Consider the following 14,854-nt stretch of genomic DNA (forward strand, 5'->3'; position numbering starts at 1 on the left):
TATAACCTAACCGTGTCTGGGACGCGGGTGGCGCTGTGGGTTAAACCACAGAGCCTAGGACTTGCCGATCAGAAGGTCGGCGGTTCGAATCCCCTCGATGGGGTGAGCTCCCATTCCTTGGTCCCTGCTCCTGCCCACCTAGCAGTTCGAAAGCACGTCAAAGTGCAAGTAGATAAATAGGTACTGCTCTGGCGGGAAGGTAAACGGCATTTCCGTGTGCTGCTCTGGTTCGCCAGAAGCGTCTTAGTTATGCTGGCCACATGACCCAGGAGCTGTACGCCGGCTCCCTTGGCCGATAAAGCAAGATGAGCACCGCAGCCCCAGAGTCAGCCATGACTGGACCTAATGGTCAGGGGTCCCTTTACCTTAACCGTGTCTACTTAGGAGTAAGTGTTATTAAATTTAATGGGGCTTATTCCCACATAAATGGGATTATGATTGCAATTTAATAGTTCCTCCTTTGAATATTTTACGGTTAAGCAATATCTTTTCTTTATATTATTTACTTATGTGGAAAACTTATATTCTGACTTTCCCCCAAATAACTGATTGGAATGGATTGACTTAGGCCACACAAATCATTTCAGATTATACTGAGCCAAGTAGCATACTTGTTATTTCTTCTATTCCAGTTAACGTACAAATCCAAACAAATTTGATAGGAATATGGATTCTTCATCAAATAAACTACCTCAGTGGATGACTGAACAGGCCAAAGGGGACAAAAAGGTAAGGAATGGGAATAGGCTTGATTCACACAAGAGAACAAGAACGAAAAAAGCAGTAAAAAGTGGCAGACTCTGAAATGCAGCACTGATTGTACTTCTGTGTGCAGTTTCTAATTAGCAAATCACATAGAATATTTCCATTTCATGGAAAAATGTAAAACTACTGCATTTCTTAGATTTATTACGTCCCAAATAGTGTTGATGTTAGCTTGATACCATTGCTCATGAAGACTGGGTGTTGTGATTGCATGACTTGAAAAGTATTCCAAAAGAACAGTCATCAGTGACTCTCCTCAAGGTTTGCAGGTTGAGTAGTGGAGATTGAGTTGATGACATGGCATGTGGTGACATAGCAAATAATCTCTGTGTTGGAAGATGTATATGTTTTATATATGCGTGGGGCAAAGCATTTTCTTGGTATGCATTGGATGCATTAACTTCTCTAATTACCTATCGACAGAAATTGTTGTGATGCTTTTGTAACCTGGACAAGAAGGCAAGTGCACTGTGACCTTTGCCAGTATGATTGATCTGAAAAACCATTTCTTAGACATCCTTTACAACAAGCTCTCCTTTGCATTTTTATGAACCAGAATAATCCAGTCCATCGGAGTGCCCTGGAAGACAACTTTCCCTTCTTAGAATTCCATGGTTCCATTGTTTACAGCTATAATGCAAACGATTGTTCCTTACTCTCAGAGGATATTGCGTAAGAGACTGAAAGTTTAATTTAAACAGCTAACCCTATGGCACCTCATTTTTGTAAGCTAATAAATAAATAAATTTATGTTCATTAGGCTGTTATAGACAAATCTGATCCAAATGTGGGAGCCACCTCCAAAATCTAGGAATAAGGGCCATTAATTGAAAGAGGTATGATGTCCTCAATATTTCTCTCTCTCTCTCTCTCTCTCTCTCTCTCTCTCTCACACACACACACACACACACACACACACACAATCAATCAATTAAAAAAATGAAGGACACCCCCCCTTGCAAAGATTTATACAGTCTTTCATGTCAAGTTAGTACTAATGATCCTTGCAAGTACTAGGTCTGGCACAGAACTGATAAAATAGTCATGCAGTATTTCTTGAAAGAAGAAAAGACACTAACAAATATTACCTGTGCAAATCTATGCCCTCTAGGTTTAGGAAGGCTCGCTTCTGAATAATCCTGCACAGGATTGCACTGTACTAATCCTGTTAATGCCTTTTATCTTCTAGTACAACCTTATCCTATGGAGCTGCATTAGGATTTGACATTGAATGGCCGCCATGCTACACTAAAGGGAAGGAGGGCAAAGTTGCTTTAATCCAACTCTGTGGATCTGAACAAAAGTGCTATTTGTTTCACATCTCTTCTATGTCAAGTCAGTACTGTGTAGTTAATCTCTCAACAAAACGTACTTGTTAAGTTGTCCTTTCATCTAAGCTGTAGCTCAGTTTGTTTGCTTTGTTGAACACTATTTTGTAAAGCAGCAAAACGCCTGCTCTCACAATAGTAGGACGTTTTGTACCCTGGCAATCCAAACTCTGTAACCAAGAAAAGCTGGACTTGCTTAACTTATGCAATGTGAGAACCATCTTGGTGGATTTCAGTGTTCAGGGAGGTTCTGTAATCCTTCCCACAGTGGAATACCGGTTAAATATATAACTCTATATAACTGTACCATGCGGTTCTACTGCATATGTATAGTACAGACTCATGCTGAGTATTTTGCAGTTGTGGAGGGAGAGAAGTCCTCACTATGTCAAGTGTGATATCTACCTGAAGGGATCCTGATCTCCATGATGCCTAGTGTGATAATCTTTTCCGTTGTAGCAAATCTGATCAGATTTCTTTTCAGACAAAATGTTGCTTTTATTGATGTGTAAACTGGAAAGTTCAGAGGTGTCAGTTTAGCACAACAATTTAAATTGCTTCATTCTGTTGAGGGAGGAGAGAGTAGGATTCATGGTGCAGAAGGAAGTACAGTTGGAATTTATCATTTCACAGCATATCTCTGCCTGTAAAGTTCCACTACTTTTATCTCTCAGATCAAAAAGAAGCAATATCTAGAAACGGGCATTCAGTATTTTTCTGCTGTGTAGGAAAGACATGCTCAAATTTCCTGCTACTGCTTTTCTTGGTTTCCAGGGCCTTCCAGGTCCAAAGTGGTGGCAGAAAGAGAATATTATAGCAGCTACTTGTTGAGATTGCTTTAAAAATCAATCCTTCCCAGGGACATCTGGGAATTGTAGCTCTCTGAGGGAAATATGGGTATTCTAACGCCTGTCTGAGGGACACGGGTGGCGCTGTGGGTTAAACCACAGAGCCTAGGACTTGCCGATCAGAAGGTCGGCAGTTTGAATCCCCGCGACGGGGTGAGCTCCCATTGCTCGGTCCCTGCTCCTGCCAATCTAGCAGTTTGAAAGCACGTCAAAGTGCAAGTAGATAAATAGGTACCACTCCGGCGGGAAGGTTTCCGTGCGCTGCTCTGGTTCGTCAGAAGCGGCTTAGTCCTGCTGGCCACATGACCCGGAAGCTGTACGCTGGCTCCCTCGGCCAATAAAGCGAGATGAGCGCCGCAACCCCAGATTCGGTCACGACTGGACCTAACGGTCAGGGGTCCTTTTACCTTTTTAACTCCTCTCTGCACTCTTGATAAACTATATTTCCCATGTTTCTTTGGGTGACTGCCATGTTCAAATATATAAAAGGATGTCACATAGAGGAGGGAGAAAGGTTGTTTTCTTCTGCTCCAGAGAAGCGGACACGGAGCAATGGTTCCAAACTACAAGAAAGAAGATTCCACCTAAACATTAGGAAGAACTTCCTGACAGTAAGAGCTGTTTGACAGTGGAATTTGCTGCCAAGGAGTGTGGTGGAGTCTCCTTCTTTGGAGGTCTTTAAGCAGAGGCTTGACAACCATATGTCAGGAGTGCTCTGATGGTGTTTCCTGCTTGGCAGGGGGTTGGACTCGATGGCCCTTGTGGTCTCTTCCAACTCTATGATTCTATGAATGTATAAAGTGTTATCGTAGTGCTTTAAATGCGGGTGCTCGTGGGACCAAAGACTGTGTGGCTGTTCCTGAACCGGAAAAAAAATTGTTTTGGCTGCAGTTTTCTGTTCCTAGCAAGGGATTTTTGGGGACACCAATTCCTCAGCTGCTGGTGTTTCTTCTTCTCCTCACTTAGGTCAGGTTGTTTGGGGAGGTGACACTGGTTTCTTCATGCTCGTTTCTTTTGCTCCCACAGAGCCTGTGAACCAAAGCTCAGTGCTTCAGATTCAGTGCTATCCTTTATGTATCAATGCATATACAGTACTTCAACTCTGTAGCTAATATTCATGTCTCCTATCTGTTTCTGGGCTGAACCTAAGTTCTTTTGAATTTGTGAGCTGTATCTCTAGATCAGCTGGTGAATATGGTCAGAATTCTCTTGGGAGGAAGGGTGGGGTAAAAAAAAATGTAATGAAATATTCTGTTGTTTATCCAGCACTTCTAGCTGAAAATATCTGTTTTTTGGTGGGTAGGTAATTTAATGTATAGCTGAGGTGGTGCAGCTGTGATAGAGACCAGAATAACATACAATTTACTTCTTTATTTTTTTAAAAAAAAGCATTGTGAGAAGCCTAAGGTTACATTAAATAGATAGGATATACATTCCTTAAGTGGTTATTTTAAAAATGTGCATACTTGATCTTTTCAGACTTTCCTTTGGCACTAAAAAAATTGCTTGAAAGTAACACTATTAAAAAAGTTGGGGTTGGTATCGAAGGGGATAAATGGAAGCTGATGCGTGATTTTGAAATCAAGTTGGAGAGCCTTGTGGACCTGGGTGACCTTGCTAATGAAAAGGTAATAATAACTTGCTCTTTGTTATTAGAGTGGATACTCAGCAGAGAAGTTATAGAAAATCAGCTATGTAGGTGAGAAACCATATGCTGTGTATTTAGACTAACATTGCTGGATGAATCTCCTGCATCTAGTGATATCTTAAATTTTAAATGTAAAACACGGTAAAATGAAAATGGATATCCCATGAGATCCTTTTAGGATCAATGTTCATATTGTGCCAAATACTTTCTTCTCCTTCGCTTTTGCTTGTTGGGCTGTATTTCCATTCTGCATTATATGAAACTTTGTGATTTTTTAAAATAATAATAATAATACTGAGGAGCTACTATGGTTGCTGGCCTCTGATCAGCCTAGTGCAAAGAATTCATTTCCCAGACTATGAATCTATAGGAATTTAGAGAGGCTGAGGATGGACCATCTCAGTAGCTAGAAATATCACTTTCCATAAATCTGGGATGAGCCTTCTTGCTTGTCACTTGAGTATTGTTTGGCCAGGGTTCATTGAATTCTCATGTAATGTGTTGGGTTTCTGGGACTCCCTGCTCGAAAGACACAAAACACAGGAACATAGGAAGCTGCCTTAAACTGAGTCAGACCAATGGCCCATTTAGCTTAGTATTGTCTACACTGACCGGCAGTAGTTCTCCAGGGCTTCCAGCAGGGATCTCTCCCAGCCCTACCTGGAAATGCCAGGGATTGGGCCTTCGGCATGCAAGGCAGAAGCTCTGTCACTGAGTTATGGCACACCGAGCCTTATGCGATGAATATTTTCAGCTAATGATACAGAACTTTACTCTTTACTCTTACCTTTCCCGCCCCGCCCTGGCCACAGTGACCCATGCAACGGTCACCTCCAGGCTTGACTACTGTAATTCGCTCTACGTGGGGCTGCCCTTGAAGCTGTCCCAGGAACTCCAACGGGTGCAGAATGCTGCAGCGAGGCTCCTCACGGGGTCTCTGCCATGGGAGCATATTCACCCAGTGCTTTTCAAGCTGCACTGGCTCCTGGTGGTGTACAGGGTCAGATTTAAGGTGCTGCTTTTGATCTTTAAAGCCCTTGACGGCCTAGGACCCTCGTACCTACGGGACCGCCTCTCCCGGTATGCCCCACGGAGAGCCTCAAGGTCCATAAATAGCAACACCCTAGTGGTCCCAGGCCCTAAGGAAGTTAGATTAGCCTCAACCAGAGCCCAGGGCCTTTTCAACACTGGCTCCGGCCTGGTGGAACGCTCTGCCTCATGAGACCAGGGCCCTGCAGGATCTGATTTCTTTCTGCAGGGCCTGTAAGACAGAGCTGTTCCACCTGGCCTTTGGCTTGGAGCCAATTTGATTCCCTCCCCCTCTTTCTTTTTTTTTTTTCCTTTCTCCTCCTGTGATGAGGCTGCATTTTAATATTTTAATGTTTCAGTATTTTAATTGTTGTATTTTAATCGTGTTTTTAAGTTGTGTTCATTCAACTTGTTTTTATTATTGCTTGTTAGCCGCCCTGAGCCCGGCCTTGGGTGGGGAGGGCGGGGTATAAATAAAAATTATTATTATTATTATTATTATTATTATTATTCAACTGATACATCTATTCATTGTGGCACACTGTCTTGCCAAATGCAAGGTGGTTCTTTTAAAAGAGATTCAGAAGCAGTACAAAACACGAGTGAGAAGAAGGTTTTATTCCTAAAAAAACAAGCAATATATACATACCAAGCATGCACGACTTCTATCTGCAACTTGGAAGCCCTCAAGATGTGGTGAAGTCACTCCCCCAGGTAGCCTCAGCTTGCACGGCCCTGCAGCCAATCAGCCCATGCACAAACTTCTGAAAAACTCTGCCCAAGCCATCTGATGTTATAGATAGCCGTCTCCTCCCAATGCCCCGCTTTCCAATAACAATTTCCAACATCACAGAAGGTTCCCAGCACTATCCTCCCAGACTGATTAAGGCGTATGTGGGGATTCACCTCCTCACCACTGATTAGGACATCCAAAACTGTTCTCACACCATCAAAAACTTAACAGCTGTGAGAGAGGACATCAAAAACTGTTCTCACACCATCAAAAACTTAACAGCTGCGAGGGAGGGGGAAGGAACAGAGGCAGGAAGGGTAACCATGTTAGAATCACTAACTCCTTGATAAACATTTTGTCTTCTGGATGGATTTCCCATACACACACTTAATTGCAGCATGGCTCATCTTAAAGGTAGTTGATTTAAGGTTTCGTATCATGAAATTATTTCACAGCCTATTGGTCCACTTAACCTCTGTTTTAAAATTTAGCTCCGAACGCATTTTAAACCTGCGATTTAGATTTATTCCATCTCTATCTGAAATATATCACTCTGCGCTTATTATCTGATGTAGCCTCAAAAATAGCTCGCGCTTAATGCTTGCCATTTATTTTGTTTAGCTCAAATGTAAAGAGATATGGAGCCTGAACAACCTTCTGAAGCATCTATTCCACAAACAGCTTTTGAAAGACAAATTGGTCCGTTGTGGTAATTGGAAGCAGTTTCCCCTTACAGAAGAGCAAAAGCTGTATGCCGCCACCGATGCTTATGTATGTACTAAGAAGCTTATATTTTTCTAGGTGACGTCTGGCAGTATGCAATTTGCAAGCTTACTATGGCCTGGTTTGGATAATCAGCTTAATATGCCAAGATGTGGATGAGCCTTGTGTCTGAGTCCACAGCCCCTACCCTCTTACTTTCTCAGCGTCCCGTGAATTAACCCAGAACTCTACTGCCAGGCATAGTTTCCTGTTTGATCCTACCAAAGACACTTTCCCTTTGTAGCGCTGAAGTGATCTTATGTAGAGAGAGCAGCATCCTCTGTCTTCTATAAACCATATCCCAGAATTGCAAAGTCACCTAGGGGATATGGAGCTGAGTGTTGTTCCTTGATATTTGTTGGCACTGTAACATTTTGCTTTTAAAAAGTAGAAGCCACTGATATGGGTGAGAATCAGTGGTTTTGGCCAATGTTACAGGCTCCCTCAATTCTCTGATTAAAAGAAGTGTTAAGCCACACAGAAGGTAGAGAGAGAGTGTGAGTATTTCTTGGAGGATATCCCAGCTACATAGGACTGGGCTGCCAAAAGGAAACAGAAATGGCTTCTGATCCAATCTGGAAGCTTCTCGTCATAATTAACTTCATAGAATTCTGTATTAACCACGCATCGTTAATTTTGCATGAAGCTGCCTGCCAGTTAAGGGCATCATTCTCTCAGTATCCCTGTTGTCAGAGATCAGGCAGGTGGCATCTGTGGAAGGGGTTTTCTCCATGGGGGTGCTTTGACTTTGAATTGACCCCCCCAGGGCTCCTTGCCTAATGTTTATACTAATGAATTCTAAGTGCCAGGCCAAGACCTTATTTCCATGGGCTTTTAATGACTACAGTGGTACCTCAGGTTACATATGCTTCAGGTTACAGACTCTGCTAACCCAGAAATAGTGCTTCAGGTTAAGAACTTTGCTTCAGGATGAGAACAGAAATCGTGCAACGGCGGCGCGGTAGCAGCAGGAGGCCCCATTAGCTAAAGTGGTGCTTCAGGTTAAGAACAGTTTCAGGTTAAGAATGGACTTCCAGAACGAATTAAGTACTTAACCCGAGGCACCGCTGTAGTTACCTTTTTGCTGTCCGCTGAGATTCCCACCCAGTCCCACCTTTTATTTAAACTGTATTAAGCTGTTTCCCTGTTGTTTTATGGTTTTATAATTTTTAAAATTGTTCATTATTGTTATTTTAAATGGTATGCATCCTTGAAAATTCTTGTTATGAGTTGGAACAGATTTTTTTTTTATTAAATAGTTGAGCACAGTATTAAAAGAATGTTCACTGTTAAGATGCTAATCAAAAAAAAATTGAGAGAGAGATAGGTAGTTTTAAATTATATGGACTGAGAAAAAATATTAAGCATTACCTTTTGCATTAAAAAGTTTTCTTTGCTCTTATGTTGCAGGCTAGCCTTCTCATTTACGAAAAACTGGTGAACATGAGTACTTCTAAGCAGATGCAAATTATTGCAGAAAAAGGTGAGCTTCAACGTAAACCATAATGAGGTTCCACCCATCCCCACATTCATCTTCTGTTGTCTTTCCTCTTTTCCTAAAATTCATTGGGCAATGTGATAGACACAGTTCATACTGTGTATATTATCAGAGTTGTGGGAAAATAGAGTGGGTATGGTCATATACTTGAATGAAAGCGCAAACTATTTGGTATATATAGCAATACAGTGGTACCTCAGGTTAAGTACTTAATTCGTTCCGGCGGTCCGTACTTAACCTGAAACTGTTCTTAACCTGAACAACCTGCTGCTGCCGGGCCACCGGAGCACGATTTCTGTTCTCATCCTGAAGCAAAGTCCTTAACCTGAAGCACTATTTCTGGGTTAGCGGAGTCTGTAACCTGAAGTTATGTAACCTGAAGCGTATGTAACCCGAGGTACCACTGTACCTTGCACACCTCAAATGGTGTCCCTTTTAGATTGGAAAGATTGCTAGCATGACTTTCCCATGACTGTATTTTACAAAAAGCATGGGGGATGGGGAGTCTTTTAAAAGGCACTGCATTTTTCTATACAATTGGAAGACTAGGGCGTACACTATGATCCTGTACATGGATGCATTCTACACACGTTTCCTTCAGATACCACAAATTCAGGCCATTTATAGCTTTACTGGTTAATTTCAGTGCTTTTATTTGGTTCCTCTGCCCCGTGGATCCACAGATAATGAGGCGACGCTGATCAGAGTTTGCAGCACCACGGATAGTTCCGAGCGAGCAACTCTGTTTCCAACTAGCTGCTCTAGTTGACTAGCTTTGGTTAACTAGAAGCAGAAGTGAAAGCTTCTAAGCACCTCCTCATTTGCTAACCTGGAAGGACGCTTGGATTGTCCACATTGCACTAAACCATGAGTTACTGTTTCAAACTTGGATCCCCAGCTGCTGTTGGACTACAAGTCCCATCATCCCTAGCTAGCAGAGAGGGCTTTTCCAATTAATGCTTTAAAACTGGGGTGTCCAACCTGTTGACCGTGATCGAATGGTCGATCCCCGGATGATCGTGGTCAATCACGGGATCCCTCTTGATCGGTGGTAATGAAAAGCAATGGAGTGAAAGTCCCTGGCCGCCGTCGCTCTTTTCCACTGTTGTGTCAAATGGGTGTTTTGCCGACGAATTAGAAAACAAAAGCAGTCACTACTGCTGCATTGTTGTTTTAGGTGAGCGATCTCACCCCCCCAATATAAAGCTAAACATGCTTTGCTTCCCCCCTAAAAAAAGGTAAACAACTTTTTCTTCGCCCCCCAAAGGTCAAAGGTCAACAACTCAACAACTTTGGGTCCCGCCCCAAAAGGGGGAGTAGATTGTATTCTCTTGGGAGTTGGACGTGCCTGCTGTAAAACATGTTGTGCTACCTCCCTCTCCCTGTTAAAATCCCTCTTAAATACTGTATTTTTCGCTCTATAACACGCACCCGACCATAACACGCACATAGTTTTTAGAGGAGGAAAATCCGTAGGCATGCCACCCATAGGCATTCCCTCCATAACACGCACAGACATTTCCCTTTACTTTCTGGGAGGAAAAAAGTGAGTGTTATGGTGCAAAAAATACGGTATATATATATATATATATATATATATATGTGTGTGTGTGTGTGTGTGTGTGTGTGTGTGTGTGAACCAATTGGTTTCTGTCGATACATCATTGATGTTCTTTTGGTTGTTATCCTATTTTTATGTTCATATGATGCACACCACATTGTTATATATTCTGGTAAGTGCAGTTTGCAAATATTTAAATAAGTAAATATATATATGAGAATTTGGTTGCAAACTTGTGTACTTACCGGGGAATGCACTGCTGAAATCAGCAGAGCTTGTTTCTTAAAAAAAAAGTATACAGTGGTACCTCGGGTTAAGAACTTAATTCATTCCAGAGGTCCATTCTTAACCTGAAACTGTTCTTAACCTGAAGCACCTCGGGTTACATATGCTTCAGGTTACAGACTCTGCTAACCCAGAAATAGTACCTCAGGTTAAGAACTTTGCTTCAGGATGAGAACTGAAATTGCATGGCGGCGGCAGGAGGCCCCATTAGCTAAAGTGGTACCTCAGGTTAAGAACAGTTTCAGGTTAAGAACGGACTTCCGGAATGAATTAAGTACTTAAACCGAGGTACCACTGTACTTCGCCTTCATCTTCCATCTTTAATGAAAAAAATTGCAGGGCACCAACACATTGAATTGGGTCCATGAAACAGGCTGGCAAGTAATGGACCCGCAACTGCATGTTGGATGAGTTGCAGTTTCTGAGCATTCTTTGGAAGCGGCTACATGTAGGCAACATTGTAGTAACTCAACATAAAGGTTAACACTGCATTATTATTATTATTTATTAATAATTAGGACTTAGGTGGTAGACTCACTTCATAGCAAGGATATGGTGATTTAAGAATGACCAGAAAGATTTAAGCATGCATATGAAACATGTTAGGAGAATTCTGTGCCTCTCTGAAAAAGGCCAGTGGAAGCCCATTTAAAAGTAATCATTGCAATATCCCTTATTTTGTGAGCAGGCCTGAAATTTTAAGAGAAGTAAATCGCTATTAAAACAATGAATTTTACATTGTTGTTGTTGTTTCAAAGCCAGGTAACTGGAAAAGAGCACATAGTGGTTGGTAAAAATAATGTTCACATTGACTTTTCCTCCCCTAAAAACAAACAAACAAACAGATGGGGCCCCATTGGCAAGTGAAATGAAGAAGGAATTCGCATCTTTATTAGAGGAGATGATGGATTTAGAAAATAATTTTCCTGGCACTTTTGGACAATCTACAAACGTTCAAAGGTTAGGTGTTGTTTGCTTTATCAGTTCAAATTAATGGTATTGTGTTATTTCTCAGAACATTAATGAGACAAAACCATAGACAGGCCTTCTTTACTTGCGCCAGGACGTCTGTACTTGCACCGTAGCTTTTTGGGCCTTATTTCTTACTGCATTTCCGTTTACTCCTTAAAAAATCTTTTTAAGAATGTCGGGAGACCCCCTGAATGTATTTTATAGAGCATCAATAAATATTTCATGTGTTGTTGCCTTTTAAGGTGTGCTTGCCTGGATTGCAGGGCAAGTGTTTTTTAATTGTGGTTCCCAGATTATAAGAGTTGTACCCCTGCCTCTTCTGAACTGTGAAAACATCTTAATTTTGTCTGACTTAGTCTGAGCTAAATTTCCATTCTCCTTTAGCTTGTTGATTACTTTTAGTGATCCCTTTTCCTTCTTGGTTTTAACTGTGTCTTTTAAGATCTATTTTTTAAATGTAATTGAATAACCTTTGTTTTCAAATTGAAAGGTTCTTTGGAATATGTTTTTAAGGGTTAAAATGTGGGCAATAGATAACTGGATTGTACGTATGGTTTTCTGGATCCTACTAAGAAAGGGGAGTGCATTTAGATCAGACCAAGAATGCATCCAGGTTTGCTTTAACCCTCTTTGGATAAATCCATCAAGCCCATTTTGAAGCTTGCTCTGCCATTTTGACATTCTTTAACAGAGCTGCAGAAATTTTGGCTGCCATGTCAGAAAACTTCAAGGCTTTCAGAAGAGAGCTGCTTATTGAGCCTACCTTCCCGATGGAGCTGGGAGATACTACAGATTCAGAAATGATCTGCGGTAATGAAGAAAAAACTGAAATGTCAGAATTGACTTCCAAGGTCACGTCTGAGTCAATCAATCGTGTGGGTCACAAACTAGTCCAAAAGGAAGCCCTAATGGAAGGTGAATCAGAAATTTATAAGAAAAAACATGTAGATGATGCTTCAGACAGTGGACCTACAGCTGTGGTGCAAGAATGCTTAATGTCGCTAGATATAACTGAATATGAACTTCAAATGTTGGAGCGTCAGGCTGAGGAGGAGCTGCTAAGTGAAATGGCTTGTATGTCTAAGGTGAGTCTATCTGTATAATGGTCTAAGAAAAGTAGTACAGTGGTGCCCCGCAAGACGAATGCCTCGCAAGACGGAAAACCCGCTAGACAAAAGGGTTTTCCGTTTTGGAGGTGCTTCGCAAAACGAATTTCCTATGGGCTTGCTTCGCAAGACGAAAATGTATTGCGAGTTCCTGCGGGTTTTTTTCCCTCCCCCCCTTTTTCTAAGCCGCTAAGCCGCTTATCAGCTGATCCGCTAAGCCGCTAAGCCGCTTAACAGCTGATCCGCTAAGCCGCTTATCAGCTGATCCGCTTATCAGCTGATCCGCTAAGCTGCTTATCAGCTGATCCGCTAAGCCGCTAATGGGCTTGCTTCGCAAGACGAAAAAACCGCAAGACGAAGAGACTCGCGGAACGGATTCTTTTCGTCTTGCGAGGCACCACTGTACAGTGGAACCTTGGTTGTCGAACGCTTCAGAAGCCAAACAATTCAGAACCCGAATGTCAACAACCCGGAAGTGAATGCTTCTGTTTTTGAACGATTTTTGGAAGTCAAACGGCTTTTCTCCATTTTTTTCAATGGATTTTGCTGACCGCAGTTGCACCTCGGTTGTCGAACGGTCTTCCAGAACAGATTGCGTTCGACCACCGAGGTTCCACTGTAATGTTTAATCTATTAACAACCAGATATTTCTCCCAGATTTCAGTAGGGCTGCAACAACTGTAGCAGTATTGTATGAGAGGTGGGCGGGGTCTGCTTGCTTCTAGAAATCTGAGAAACCTATGTTTTCTCCTGTGACAAAATATCGGACTTTTAAACCCTTCTCCTAACTCAGTAATAAGGCTTTGCATAACCCTTCTTGTGTTACAAGGGTCTCCAGCATTTTGGGGAGAAAGTGCTTTGAGCATGAGCCACACATGACTACTATGGGGCGTGGTATAACACAAAGTGGCTGCTTTGGGGGATGGCATAATGGCCGTCACATCTAAATGAACAGAAAGAGACAGAACTACAAAAGAACTCAGAGTCTGTCACAACTGGACCTAATGGTCAGGGGTCCCTTTACCTTTACCTTACTGGTGGAGGTTAGTTGGAAAACCAGTGCAGTTATCTTCCGCTTGGACTACTGCAATGCACTCTACGTGGGGCTACCTTTGAAGGTGACCCGGAAACTACAACTAATCCAGAATGCGGCAGCTAGACTGGTGACTGGGGGCGGCTGCCGAGACCACATAACACCGGTCTTGAGAGACTTACATTGGCTCCCAGTACGTTTCCGAGCACAATTCAAAGTGTTGGTGTTGACCTTTAAAGCCCTAAACAGCCTCGGCCCAGTATACCTGAAGGAGCATCTCCACCCTCATTGTTCTGCCCGGATGCTGTGATCCAGCACCTTCTTCCCTCATTGCGAGAAGCAAAGCTACAGGGAACCAGGCAGAGGGCCTTCTCGGTAGTGGCGCCCGCCCTGTGGAATGCCCTCCCATCAGATGTCAAAGAGATAAACAACTACCTGACATTCAGAAGACATCTGAAGGCAGCCCTGTTCAGGGAAGTTTTTAATGTGAGACATCTTAGTGTATTTTTGGTCTTTGTGGAAGCCGCCCAGAGTGGCTGGGAAACCCAGCCAGATGGGTGGGGTACAAATAAATAATAATAATAATAATAATAATAATAATAATAATAATAATAATAATTATAAAATGGTACGGACATGCCCCTTGCCCCCCCCCCCACCTCAGTTGCCCTATCAATGGGGGGAAAGGCACAAACACCAGCCGCTGTCATGTTTGCTCACAGAGAGAAGCAACAGCAAAATAGAAACTGCGCTCACTTTGAAATGTTCCTTTTAGGAATCAAGCCATCTAGAGGATGAAGAGGATTCTCTTTGCACCATTGAAGATGATGATGAACTTGAAATGGAGATGCTTAAAGTAGGTGTTTGAAAATCTGCTTATCAGTTTTTAAAGTGCTTTCAGAAAACATTTGATAATCTTTCTGTTAAATATCAGGTATAAGTACAGTGGTACCTCAGAAGTCGAACGGAATCTGTTCCGGAAGTCCGTTCAACTGACGAAACGTTCAGAAACCAAGGTACAGCTTCCGATTGGCTGCAGGAAGCTGTGGAAGCCGCATCGGACGTTCGGGTTCCAATGAACGTTTGCAAACCGGAAAACTCACTGGCTGGGAACAGTATTTTACTGTGTGCACATTTTTGCTGCTTTTAATAAAGGCCCACGGAGGCATTGGCATTCTGATTAGAGAGGCAGAAAAGCAGCTATGTCGCCTAAATGAAAGTGAGATCGTAGCATGTTTTGGGGAACCGGCGCTGGAAGTGTGTCAAAGGTCCCTGCATGGGGAACC

At 42.4% G+C, this 14,854-nt stretch overlaps 1 protein-coding gene across 1 annotated transcript in view; it reads left to right on the forward strand.

The window, feature by feature from the left end:
• The first annotated feature begins 597 nt into the window (after positions 1–597).
• The window catches only part of WRN (WRN RecQ like helicase), a 66,841-nt gene continuing 52,584 nt past the window's right edge, over positions 598–14,854 (forward strand). The window contains exons 1-9 of the mRNA XM_079959140.1: positions 598–729; positions 1,322–1,437; positions 1,955–2,100; positions 4,421–4,569; positions 6,973–7,122; positions 8,524–8,596; positions 11,303–11,417; positions 12,121–12,514; positions 14,344–14,424. Of these exons, the coding sequence (XP_079815266.1) occupies positions 667–729; positions 1,322–1,437; positions 1,955–2,100; positions 4,421–4,569; positions 6,973–7,122; positions 8,524–8,596; positions 11,303–11,417; positions 12,121–12,514; positions 14,344–14,424 (1,287 nt within the window). The 5' untranslated portion in view covers positions 598–666. The remainder of the gene's footprint in view (positions 730–1,321; positions 1,438–1,954; positions 2,101–4,420; positions 4,570–6,972; positions 7,123–8,523; positions 8,597–11,302; positions 11,418–12,120; positions 12,515–14,343; positions 14,425–14,854) is intronic.

The sequence above is a fragment of the Podarcis cretensis genome, assembly GCF_951804945.1.
Source record: "Podarcis cretensis genome assembly, chromosome: 17".
NCBI lineage: Eukaryota > Metazoa > Chordata > Lepidosauria > Squamata > Lacertidae > Podarcis > Podarcis cretensis.